At 41.3% G+C, this 13187-nt stretch overlaps 1 protein-coding gene and 1 long non-coding RNA gene across 4 annotated transcripts in view; one reads left to right on the forward strand and one right to left on the reverse strand.

The window, feature by feature from the left end:
- Window positions 1-1634, reverse strand: part of LOC121071981 — a 33321-nt gene extending 31687 nt beyond the window's left edge. The window contains exon 1 of the long non-coding RNA XR_005820910.1: window positions 1465-1634. This is a non-coding gene — a long non-coding RNA (uncharacterized LOC121071981). The remainder of the gene's footprint in view (window positions 1-1464) is intronic.
- IQCA1 (IQ motif containing with AAA domain 1) overlaps window positions 1-13187 on the forward strand; it is a 105057-nt gene that overhangs the window by 68821 nt on the left and 23049 nt on the right. For all 3 annotated transcript variants that reach the window (XM_040560940.1, XM_040560941.1, XM_040560942.1), the window contains exons 10-14: window positions 848-954; window positions 1170-1265; window positions 7300-7358; window positions 10031-10113; window positions 12881-12988. In XM_040560940.1, coding sequence (XP_040416874.1) covers window positions 848-954; window positions 1170-1265; window positions 7300-7358; window positions 10031-10113; window positions 12881-12988 — 453 coding nt within the window. The remainder of the gene's footprint in view (window positions 1-847; window positions 955-1169; window positions 1266-7299; window positions 7359-10030; window positions 10114-12880; window positions 12989-13187) is intronic.

The following is a 13187-nucleotide window of genomic DNA, read 5'->3' on the forward strand; positions in this document are numbered from 1 at the left end:
GCACTGAGAAACGAAGGAGCTCCATCAGTTGAGTCTCATCTCTTTTGCAGAAGGACTTCAGCTGCCCTTTAATTAGTGCATCAAGCTTAAAACTCCCTAGAACTGTGGCTCTATGCCACTCAGGGGTTGGATGCAGTTTATTGCTGTCAGACTTGCTGTCCCCTCTCACTCCCCTTTCTGTTGTTCTCAGGGCAGGCTTTTATACCTATTCCAGTGCTCCTGGCCCATATTTCAGCTTCATGGGAATTACTATAAATGCTTGCTGCAGCTGAAAGTCCTCTTTCACTGAGCACCAGATAACAGACCAGGAAAGAACAGGGAAAACTTCCTGCTTTAGATTACACCTCACTTTGGTCTCCAAGCCTGCATTATGCCAGCCAAGAGATATGTAGAAAGCATACTCCTCAGGACAGGAGCTGTCTTTGCAACTCTTTAACGGTAAAGATTTAAACACGATGTTGGTAAGCAGAGACAAGAGATGCTAAGATCAGACACGATATGGTTAAGCTGCTACTGTACTACCTGCTCTTGAAGGTGAGCAACACTCCAGGCATTCAGCTTTACAACCAGAAAATGACAACTTCAATATCCCATTATTATCCTCCTGAAATCCAATACCAATTTACAGCCCAAGGCAAAAAGAAGTTAACCTCAAGATTTGCAGATCCTAGCACAACAGGGCTCTGAACTTGGTAAGGGTCCCTAGAGTTTGCTACTTTCATACAGCTAATAATTTAATAAAAGCAGCCTACGACTAGCTTTTTTTATTTTGTGCCTCCAGAAGCAGTTGGAGAAATCGATGGCTTCTATAACTTTTTTCCCCTTTCTTCTTTCTTTTGGATAACAGCCGTTTGGCAGAACAGAGACGAGGGATGGGATTTCCTCCAGGATCACGACCTGGAGCTGATCAAAGAAGAGAAACGGGAAGAAGTGGAGGAAGAGATCAGAGTGCAGGTGAGCTTACAATAGTAAGAGGACACTAATAACGTGCATTGCCTGTGTATATTTCTCTACAGCTGTAAGAACTGGCCCTGGCATAGACCTTACCTCCTTCCAGACTCCCTACTATCTGTTCTCTGCTTTAATGCTTGTTTGGCTGAACAAGCATTTGTCTGTGGTGTGGTGGCAAAACAGAAGACTTAAAGATTCAACGTTGTATGTCTGGACAGGTTGATGAATTGATGCAACAGAAACTAGAGAATCTCAAACTGGCTGTGGATGGAGAGAAGAGTGGCAAGCAGAAAAAAGGAAGAAAAAGCGAAAAGGTAAGAGCAGCAAGTTGTGAAAATTCAGAGTAAATCTCAATTCTCTACACAGATACAGTGGTATTCAGTGCAAACCCCAGTTTCAGGGCCTTGTCTCTTAACTATTATTGATTAACCTTTATAAATATTCCTTGGGACAAGCTGAACTATTCCAAAGATAAACCATTACAAGATAGATCAGACTTTCAAGGATACACACCTTTTTGAAATCCTTTGGGCCAGAGAAACAATAGGGATGTTTCAGCAGTCCCTCTCTTTCTTAAGGTGACTGGCTCAGATTGATAGTCTTCCAAGGAGGGCACGGACCTGGGTGCCAGTAAGTTTCCCAGCTGCTCCTTTCCTTCTAAGTGAGGACTTCGTGATTTGTCTTGAAAATGTACATCAAAAAAATTAAGTGCCTTGGTAAAACCTTTCATTTATGTATAACATGTAGATGATATCCAGCCAGGTGTACCTTAATTATGTTACTACTTACTATTGAAGGGTTTGGGAATTTGTGATTAAGCCAAGTTTATTTAAGCATATCAAACAGGTTAAAGACATACATTATTTTAATGTGCTGCCCACATGTCACGTTCACATCTAGTTTCACAGCATTACCATATGCAAAATTCCACAGCCCACGGTTCCCTGAATTCCTCACCCAAGCATTTAAACTATAGATCATGTCAGTACAAAATAACTCAAAGCTTACAGACCCTATTATTCAATCAGCAGTTCCACTTAAAAGGCTCAGGGCAAATAGCCAACCCTAATCTTGTGTTGTATTCTATTTCTATAATCCTTTTAGCGTGCAAATATTTGATTTTGCAGTACTTCTACTCAAATTATCTTTAAAAATGCTCTTTCACCTGACAAAGGCGTAAGGGCAATTTAATAATGAAAGACTGGAGCAACTCTGAAAACTGATACTGATTGGATTTCTAAATCTGTTTCAAAAATAGTGAGGCTTAAGATATGCAGACAAAGTATTGCAACAATCTTCTGTAAGTTGTTCTGGGTAGACACGTTTGGCCACTTCAGATCAACTGGTTGAAATTCTGCTTCAAAACATCACATTGCAATTTTAAAGCTTTACGTCAGTTTTTCTTCAATATAGCGTTGGAATAATTTTGGATGGTGAGAGTTTATTTAACTGTTGTTTTCCCATGTTGTGCCAGTGGCCTGAGAGAATGAGGGAGAGGGAAAAATAGTACTAATTAAATAATAACCAGTTCCCAAAAGGTTTTCTCTGAAAAATATCAGTTCTATTTTAGGGGTGGGGAATGTAAGGAGGTATCCAGTTCAAAATGTCTTCCCTGTGCAAAACTATTTGAAAATTCCAATCAGCACTGGCAAAGGCTTTTTCGAATTAGTATTTACATAAATGTCTCAGTCCATAAACCAGCAGTCTGGCCTAAATAACAAGGATAATATGAACTGGGAAAAAATGGAAAAAGCTTATTAACTTGTTATTTAGCAAAAATCCTTTTTTCCAAGGCTTACGTTACCACATCCTGGGTCCCATACATCCTTCTTCTGAGCTACACAATGTGAAATAACAATGGTTTTGGATTTTCATCATATCCATGGACACATCTGGAGTGAGATTTCATCTACTGTGGTGTCTTCCTGCGAAGAGTAGAACTAGGTTTTTTTGTTGTCAGGGAACAGTCACTACCCAGGAGCATCCAGGGCAGATGTCCTCTTCCTTTTCAAAAGCACCTTTGGATAAGTAGTTTACAACTTCAAAAAATCTGTCAAGTCCATATTAAAAAATCTGCCTGATTTACAGGAATTTGAGCTTCAGAACCTGTTTGGAAGTCCCTTTTGGGGAAAATCCAACAAGAGCATTTTGAAATTGGACTCCAAAGGAAAAGTATCAGGAAGCTAATTGCACCCTCACAGCCAGCATTTCAGATGGCTCAGCTCATAGACAAACAGAATTTAACAGCTCCAGGCATACCCCTAGGCCACTCCTTATTTCTATGCACTATACTTCCTAGCTGAATTTTATCACTGACTCCCAAACCTTCAAATACCACTTAAAAGTGGACACTTAACCCTGTCAAGAGTTACTCTTACTGCTCCTGAAGATAAAAAGCCCCAACCTCTGTGGAAGAATAAGCTTGGGTGGAAAGGCAAATTGCTCTGCTCATTATGAATGGGTCTCCAGACCATTAGGCTGGTCTGGAAATATCTGAACGAATTAGATTGCACCTGATCTGCAACAAACCACACCACTATAATTTGAGGTACAGACTCTACCCATGTTGGAAGCATCTCACCCTGCCAACTATTAATTGTCATTATGGTCCAGTATTGATTGGGTAAGGAGCACAAGTGTCCTCCTCGTTCAGCCAGAGACACTCTGTGCTGGGGGCTGAGTAGAAAGCTCTCCAGATGACTCCTGATCTGAAGACAATCAAAGGAGAGGGAATAAATATGTAACAGAAACAAAGGAAAATGGTTCAGCTCAGCTGCCAGTTGCCTTTTTCTTCATGATACACAGTGCCAGCTTGTCTGCCAAACTGTGGATCAGCAGGCTGGGGTTGTAAGCACCTGTGTAAAGGCAGGTTGAGGAAAAATTTGAAAGGAAACATGGCACTGATATCTAGGAAGGCTTAAGTCCCCAGCCAACCTAGAGGAGTGTGTTAGAGAGCACCATGGCTAGTATTTTCAGAAGCAATGGAGTTTTTTTGAGTTAGCGGCATTCTTGCACCAGCATGAACTTTTCTAGTTGAAATCTTGTTCTTTGCAGTCCACCCCTTTCTGCTGACAGCCCAAGCTTCTGATTTGAGTGACTCAACACGACCAAGCAGCTCTACAAATGTGTATTCTATAGATGGATGCCATGTACCTAACCACAACACCCAGAAGGTTTAGCAGCTGAAAGCATTTCTCCTGATAACCTGTGGCCAAATATACCATTGCAGACCTGGTGTCTTTACATTGGCTTTGCACCCAATATAGGAAATTACAGATCAGCTTTCTGCAGTTTCTGACCTGGAAATTACATTGAGTGCTTATCAGAATGCTTTTTATCTAGCCTATTGTGTTGCTTTTCCTGCTCTGGTCCTCTAAAGATTTGCCTCTGATCCAACTGTAGGTAAAGCAACCCATTGTGAGTAAATACACCCACACATACACTAAAAGCATGGCCAGAACTCTGGACAAAGAGTGGGACATGGGAACCTAAGTAAGTTGCTGAAACAGGCATTGCTAGCATCTCCACCCAGATTTGGATATCCATTTTTGATGCAGCCAGGCATAAGCAAAGCAACCCAGAAGAGATGAACTACAGCGACACATATGGAAGGAGTTTTAACACTCATCTAAAGACTTGATAGGAGCAAAGCCACAGTGAATAAGGCCAGAACGCAGGCTGGGTCAGAGTTGAAGAAAGGCTGGTTTTGCAGACGGTGGTTCATGACCCCTGTTGGATTTTCTCTAGTGAGAAAGAGAATAACAACCAGAGCCCTCAGGTAGCTGTGGGGGCTGCAACCTCTGTGGATATTGTGGTTAAATCCAACAGGGATCACAAGCCACAGCCATCTTTTAGCCAGGTCCTGACAGTGAATGGGAACGTCTTGGTCTAAGGACTTTTCAGTACAAGTACCAGGAGCTGCTCAAATATCAATAGCCTTGGCATGGCAAGAAAAGACTTAACCAAGAGCAGATGCTCACACAGTGCAGCGTGGATGTGGGATGAACACTTCCCACCACCAGCTCTGAGGAAACAACATCTTTGCCTCCTGCTTCTCCCAGTATGGCTGCATTTGCTCAACCTACCCTCCAAGCATCACATGTGATCCAAGGAAGACACTCAAACACTTGGTAGACTTGGACACTCACTTCCCTTAAATGAAGGGAGTATTTTCTTTTCATTATTTTTCCTCACATGTTTTCACATAGCAACCTCTGAGCTACTCAAGACATTTTGATGAGCCCACCCAGTAAGACAAGATACTACACTGAGCACAGAAGACAGTCTTCTGTCAGCTTCCAACTAATAACTAACGCAGTTCACTACACAGTGATGTATCAAAGCAGAAAATAACTGTAAATGGATGGCTAACCAGGAATTAGACTGACATCTCAGAGATGGAAACAAGGAGATTTCCATTATAAACGATGTGCATGTTCACATTCATTAAACATTATCATTTTCCAAATAAAAGCAGTTCCCAGTAAGACATTTTGGAGGAAAGCCATTGTCTACAATTAATATTTCCCCTTATCGCATCTCAGTGTTTGCCAAATTTCCTGTAAATGCTGATGTAATTAGGAAAACACATTTTTCCCCTGCATAGTACATTTTTATTTTGCTTGAGTTACTTTATTGGTAAAGCTGCCTTGAGGACAATACCAGTTGGCCAATAAATTCAGCATATGCTTAGTGTCTTTACATAGGTAGAAATTAGCTTTTCTTCCCAGTCAGACCCTATGATATACAATTCCTGTCTTGTTGGAAGAAAGGTTAAAGAGACAAAGCTGGAGAAACACTGCAGAAAGACCACTGACAGCCTCAGCATTTCCTCAGTTGTTAAAACAGCATGGTATATGTTTTGTTCTTCATATTTTTCTTTAGAAGAAAACATTTGCACATTTTGAGGAATATTTGCTACCAAGATTATTTACGTAAAGAAACCCAAAGTGTCATTCTGCAGAAATGGAGTTGTTTGCATTATTCTAATCCAAAACTTTAAAATATGGTTTTTCCCCAGTTAGCTTATCCATATAGCTCTGCATTTAGTTTGCATTTTCATCTAGATTATCTTCATTGCATTGTCGATAGTTACAGGTGATTGAACCATAGGTTATTTAGTCTGCAACTGTCCTTGAAAATTTATAAGTGGTACATTTTTTAATGTTGCTGACCTATTCTAGGAAAAAACAGCATTTTTCGTATGAGTGGCTAGAAGTGTTCTTTCTACAGAGTAGCCTCTAGAGCTCTGCAGAAGTATTCATTAAGAAAGAAAAGAAATGACTATTCCCAGGAAAGTTGAACATAAACTTTTGGAAAGAATAAGCTGTCTTGATCAACTAAGCATTTAAGCACATGCCTAAATTTAAGCCATTGAAGAAGTCCCATAGTGCCGAAGTATTACTGTGTAAGGAGTTCTCCTGAAGTCATACCAAAGTGCTTTGCAGAACTGAAGTGTGGACACCGGTGTTGGGCACTAACATATGGTGCATGGATTAATGATGCTTTCTCCTCTGCTAATTATCCCTAACCATAGTTATGTCCTGTTAGCTGTAATTAATTGAGGGGCCTGATGTGACTGATTCACATCTTAACTTTGTTTTCCGTGGTGGTTTTGTTTTTCCCCAACATATAAGGAAACCCAAGACAAAATCTCCCCATAGTAGAAGTATGGTGAAAGTATCAAGAGAAGAGCAGGTCATGTTTTTCTGGCCTTTTCAAGCTCCTTCCCCAAGGCATTAAGAAAGTGAAGACAGAATATCTAATGGCTAGGAAGCTAACTGGAGAGTCAGGAGAGTTGATTTCAGGTCTGGGTCCAGCTGTAAGCAGCCTGCATGACCTAAGTAAGGCTTCTGCATACATATTTAAACACAACATAAAGCTTGAACAGACTCTGGAGCAGCAATTGGGACCCCACACCCCTTACCCCATACCTCTCAGGTAAGGGCTATACTTGCTCAGCTACAAAGTTGCGCTCCAGAAAAAGCAAGAGAGGAGTTCTCTTGGGGTGAGTGTGCAGAATCCGGTTCAACAGCACCTGCTGCAGGGTGTATATGGGGTTCACAGGTTGGACACAGATCCTCAGCCCTGTCAAAGCCAGAGTTGCTTCACCTCTCCCATGCCTTGGTGACAGGCTTACAAATTAGAACATCTCCTGTGCTTTTATAAATAGGGGCATGACTTCCTCAACTAAAGGCATTCAAGGATATGATTTTTCCTTTGGGTTCCTCAGTGATGAGGGCCACATTCCAACACCAAATGTTGTTCTGGTTCTCATGTTGCTTCAGTAGGTTCAGATATATAACTGTACTAAGGCCACTAACTCCTGCCTGTTTTTGTGGTCTTCAGAAAAAAAAGACAGCAGGGAAGAAAATATCTGAGCTGGAAGAAGATCTGACTCCTGACAGGTAAAGATAAGACCTCTTTACCTGAGATTCAATGATAGATTGTATCTTCTTTGCACTGCCTACCCCTTCAGATTTTAGCTGCAGCAATGCTGAGATGGTCCTCCTGCAATAACCAGCATCAGGAGCCCCACAATAAATAAAATCTGTTTAATAACATCTATAAACTTCCATGGAGAAGCCTAGATGATAAATATCTATCACAACCTTGAAGTACAGACATTAAACTTTTGCATTCCCTAGGAACACCACCACATAGGGTCACAAATAACAGGGTGACAAAACACTGCTTTAATGGTGCACAGCACAGACCCTGTTCTGCAAAAGTACACCACTAGAGCCAGTCTCCATTAACTTCAGTGAGGTTAATTCCAGTTTTTAAAGCTAAGCATATGTAACATTCAGGCAGAATATGGACCCTATTTGCCTCTTTTTGATCCCAGTGGTGGCAGGTACAGAGGCACCTGACAGTTTTGTTTACCAGCAGATTTTTCCATCTCAGCTGAAAACTGGTAAGGGAGGCTGCAGACAGGCCCCTGTACTCTATAAATCACCCATCATGTCTGAGGTAAAGCGCGTATCATATAAATCAGTTACTTACCAATAAGTTCGGGCAGACCTGACAACCTCTTACATACCCTTACTCTTTTAAACAACCTTATTTTACTTGGAGGATTTGAGAGGCTTTGTTCTTTTGACAGTACATTTTCAGTGATCTTGTGATGCATTCATTGATAACCCAGCCATTTTTCACCTGTGCACATAATACACCTACAGAGATACCATTTGCTGGGACCTGCTGACTCCGTAGCAGTGCAGGCCAGGAGCATCCTGAGCTCCCAAGGGAGCAGGGCTGGAGAACAGAATGAAGACAAACAGCCACTGCAGGAATCAGCAGATGGGATTCACCCCTAAATCCATTTGTACAATGCACAGCAAGACCTGGACTAGATCATTCGGGTGCTAGCACTACACAATCAATAATCTCTTTACCTGCTTTACAATGAAAAATCTCTCCAAGCAAATATTTAAAATAAACATGTCATGGATTGTAGCAGAGCATGACCTATCATACAAGAACAGTGCCAAAGCCTAACAAGTATGTGTATAGTCTGTGTTTTTAAAACTACTCTTGCGCATACCTGCTTCTTGTGTGTCAGCTTAACACAACATACAACCATTTAAGAATGCATGCTCTTTAGTCGTTGGCTTTTAATCAGTTTCTGTGGCATTTGGGGTCCATATTCTGCTCTCCCCTGCTGAGCAGGAAAGGAGGAAGTATTCCAGAAATAGCCAAGAGAAGTTCAGGTTCATCTCAGTTTTGGCACAGTGGAGAGGCGCAGGGGCTTTAGTCAGAGACTGATCGCATCACACATACTTGGAGGAGACTCAGGGCACGCATCATTAAGCTTACACAGTAAAAACAATGACAGGAAAAGTAGTCATGCTCCCAACAGAACTGCCAGGTTAGTCCCATTCTACCTTCTGCTTGTTTTTATGATGCACACAACATAAAAATCTCAGAATGAGAGAAAGAGTCAGAGTGGCAAAGTCAATGTTGAAGGTATGTTAAGTTTCATATTTGCTTATTACTATTCCTGTATTAATTGTACCACTAACACTGCATAAACACAAAACTTCCCAGCTCAAGTGGAAAAAGACTGCAGACCTCAGACTATATATATAGTTTTATTAGCCAGCTGAGAGCTTCTGTTAAATAATTTTATTGTAGCGATACCAAAGTGTCCCAATTAAGGTAGGTGGCAGAATAAGATAGGTGGCAGAAAAAAATGCTCAGATATTGAAGGGAGAAGATGTGAAAAGTGCACAAATGGTAAAACATCTAGAAAGGCTCAGACCAGTGCTGTTTACACTAACATTATAACAAGAACTACACACAAGCTTATTCATTTTGTGGCATCCTTGAAACAGTATCAGTCTGTGTAACCTAGTGCCAAAGAATGTCACTGAAATTAATATTTGGATCTCCAAAAGAGACTGAGGAGAACATCCACACCAATAGAAAAACAGATACAAATGTAAGTGTAATCCTCAGTAACTGAGGAGCTATTGCCAACCACTAATAGAAACAGGAAAAAACCTTTCCCCTGAACAAGCTATGCCACGGTTTCCACTATGTTTTTCTCCCAGTCTTCCTCTGGCCATCACACAACCACAGCAGCTGATGGACCACTGGTTGCTCCAGCCAAATCATTCACAGTATGTTCTTGATGAAGCGAGGCTATTGCAAACAGAATAAATTCCCAGAAGAATTAATGAATTACTACTAATTGGAGAGCTAAGTGAATAGGTATAGTAGTGTTAGGATTGCTATTATTGTATAATTTAAAAATAATTTCTCAGTAATTGATATTAATGAATGAGTCTATTACACAAGTCATAACTGATCTTGCATCACCTGGAAATGGGTAACGGAATTGGTGTGAGACAGAGCCATGCAGTGCGTGAGGTAGTAAAAGAATCCTTGCCATAACACAGGAAACTGTACTTATTGATTTCATATCAATGAAGCTAATCACCTCAACCTCTGAGCTACGAAATTCATTTATAAAGCTGCAGAAGCATAAATAACTCTGAGGCTAGCTCACTTACTGAAGGACTGAGCTTTCATTTACAATTCCCTGGGATTTCTGAGTGATGTTTCTTGTCCATAGGACCATCAATTCTCTGTACAGGGAACTAGTGGAAGAAGGAGTACTAATAAAACCCAAGACAGTGTATCTCTCCGATTACGTAGGTAAAGTACACCTTTTACAGCTAACATGGTGTTTAACCTAACCAAATCTCAAGCCTTTCAAGGTTCACTAACCCCTATTTCCAGTCAAGAATGAGTTCAAGAGTAATTACACTTTCAGGACTTTCCAACATGAATATCTAAAGGCACGTATGCAAATCAAGTCTGTTTCTTAGGGGTGCTTTGTACCTTTCACTTCTGCTTCTGAAGCCAGGGCCTGTTTGCAGAGCTGGTACTTTGCCCCAAACACTAGCACCTGGAGGCCTTGAATGTTTCTGGATGTCACAAGCAACTCGGCAGTGTAATAGGACATCCTTTAAGGAGCACTGGTCAGGCACCAAGACACCACAAGTATAATAAGCTGGGGGTCATAATTCATCTTGAGTATTTCCCAGAGAGCAGCAAAAATCATGTCCTTACTATCTGCTCAATCAGCAGAGAAAATTCACCCCTTACCTTGACCTCCCTGAACACCCCTCAACCTTGAGCAGTGCTTTGAGACATGTCTGGGCCTTGATTTGAATGAAATGCATCTCTGCCTCATTCTGCATTTCAAAACCCTCTTGCCCCACTTGTGTCTGCCTGCAGCTGCAGGTAACATCAGCCCATGTTCTCCACAGAGCTATAAAACCCACTTTCAGGCTTCACAGGGAGTCTGCCACAATCTCCAAAAGCATTTGGTGGTATGTAGTAAGATCACCGCAACCTCAGTTGTGTCAAAGATCATTATTATTTGAATTTGCAGACATCCAGAAGCTACAAAGCCACTGGCTGTTAGTACAGCATGTATGTGAGCCAGAAAAGCTGCATTCTCGCATATCACTTCTAAGTTCCATATTTATATAAACTCTTAGAAGCAACAATTGCTGCCTTTAGGGTCTTTGCCCATTCTGTTGATGGCTGAATTAATAGGTATTCTATTTTATGCTCATTAAAAAGCATGAAGCACTGTAATGGAAGCTTTTCATTATTCCTTCATTCACCCAACCAGTACTATCCGTCCTTCTCAAGGTCACTTCTGGCCAGACATTCCCTGCTGCAGATGTTTTGAAAGCACGTCCTAGCCAGTGGATAATGATTTACAGCTGGTAACATCAAACCTGGAAGCAGGTTTGATGTCCTTGGGCCATCTTCCCTTGAGCCTGAGGTTTGAAGCCTTAGCTCCTCTGCAGCAACACATAGAGCAACACAAGGGCTGCTCCAAGTTTCATTGGCAACACTCACCTCCCAGCAGCAGATGATCTTGGGCATAAAAGTGATGTCCACATCGCTGCCTACCCCCAGGACAGGTCCCCTGCATGTCACAGCACAGGCATTAGCACACCAGGCAGCAAGAAGCAGCACAGGCTGCCAACCTAGCTGCTCCCCACACCAAAATCAGGCATGCTTAAGCTGCCAGAAGATACAGAAGGTATTTAAAGCTGGCCTGGGTTTTGGAGCTAGCTTTTTTAAATATCAAAAGCCTCCCTTTAAAATTGCAAAGGGACAGTCAAAGCCTCTAGATAAATAGGTCCTCAACTGTTCTGCTCTTACAGGACTGAAGCATAAGGAAGGTCACTCCCTCCCAGTTCCTGAGAAAAGGACAAAGAGTAGAATTGTGCTACACAGCAAGTAAAAAGCACCAAAATGTCCCTCTCTATGACAAACTGACATCACTGAACTAATTTTCTTGGTGACCTTATCTAAATTAGTCAGAGAATATCCACTGTGATTTATGTTCAGTTGCAATTAAACCCTTTGATGCCTTCTAATTAAATCTGTGAAGATTAATTCCTATCCAGTTCTTTTGATTTCTCCTTAAATAAAGGATAAAACCTGAAATGAATTTTATTCTTCAAAGGGGAGGGTGCAGTTGCACCAAGGCGCCTCTACCTTTTGCCCCAAATCACAGCTCCACTTTTGCACTTGCCACTGCTGATTTACCTCTAGTGCTTTCCCTTTTCGTCTCCTATAAAAGGCAGTATACTATTATTTTTCACCAATATTCACCATAATGACGTGTAATCTATGCTAAAAGTAACCACCATGTTGTCACAACAAGTTTTGTTGCTTGAGGCCCATCCTTTTGGCTCTTTGGTTTCTAACATCTTCTGTATGGATTTTGACAGGTCCAGCAATGTGATTATGGCTCTGTAACAAGAGCTGAGGCAAGATTAGATCACTTGAGTTCATATTAGTGATTTTCCATTTCCTTGGGGTTTTTTTGTTTTGTTTTGTTTTTTGTTTTGTTTTTTGAACAAAAAAGGTGAACAGCAAAGTGAGATCCCCACCAAATTAGGTGAAGCCTTAAATGTCTCACATAGTGAGAAACTGAGATGTGACGCAGCCCGGGGAAAAGCTTGTTAAAATATCTTTTCCCCCTTTTTGAAATCCTTTTGATAGAGTGTGGTTCACTGGGATTCCAGCCCTGCAAAATCCCAAATCTAGAAATCCTTTGCCAGCAGTGTGATTTATGGTGCTACTAATGATTCTTTTCCATAAAGTTTCTTTAAAAGGTTATTTGAGACTGACTGAATGCCTTCCACAATCTGGTTAGCAGGGAAAGTCGAGTGTGTTTAATGTCATTTTCCTTTTTTCAGTTCACCTTTCAGATTTCTTGGGGCCACATTCCACAACGATATTGCCCTGTTCAAGTCCCTGTCCCTTGACAGGGCAGGATTTGCTGAGAGCATGCTGTATTGGTATTCCGTAGTAGTTTTTCATTACTTGAGTTATGCATTTTATAACAATGCAGTGTCACATTTATTAAGCCCATGCTTCCTCCCTACAGGCGAGTACAGCTATCTGGGGACTACACTTCGTCAGGTAGATACAGAGCCGGTGCCCTCTCTTGCAGATGTCAGGCAGCTAATAGCGCTGTATGGGATATTGCCATTAGGTAAGAGCACAGCAAAAATTACTGGAGGGCAGAATACAGTGGTTTTGCTTCCTGTCACTAACATGCATTTTTACTGGCTTTGACAGGGCTTGATTAATCGTAATCTAAAGCATTTTGCAGTATAATTGTTTTTCAATTAAGCATTCCAAGTGAAGACCGTATCATTTTAATAGTGCATAAAGGAGCTTGCACATGCTAT

The sequence above is a fragment of the Cygnus olor genome, chromosome 6 (genome assembly GCF_009769625.2).
Source record: "Cygnus olor isolate bCygOlo1 chromosome 6, bCygOlo1.pri.v2, whole genome shotgun sequence".
Classification (NCBI taxonomy): domain Eukaryota; kingdom Metazoa; phylum Chordata; class Aves; order Anseriformes; family Anatidae; genus Cygnus; species Cygnus olor.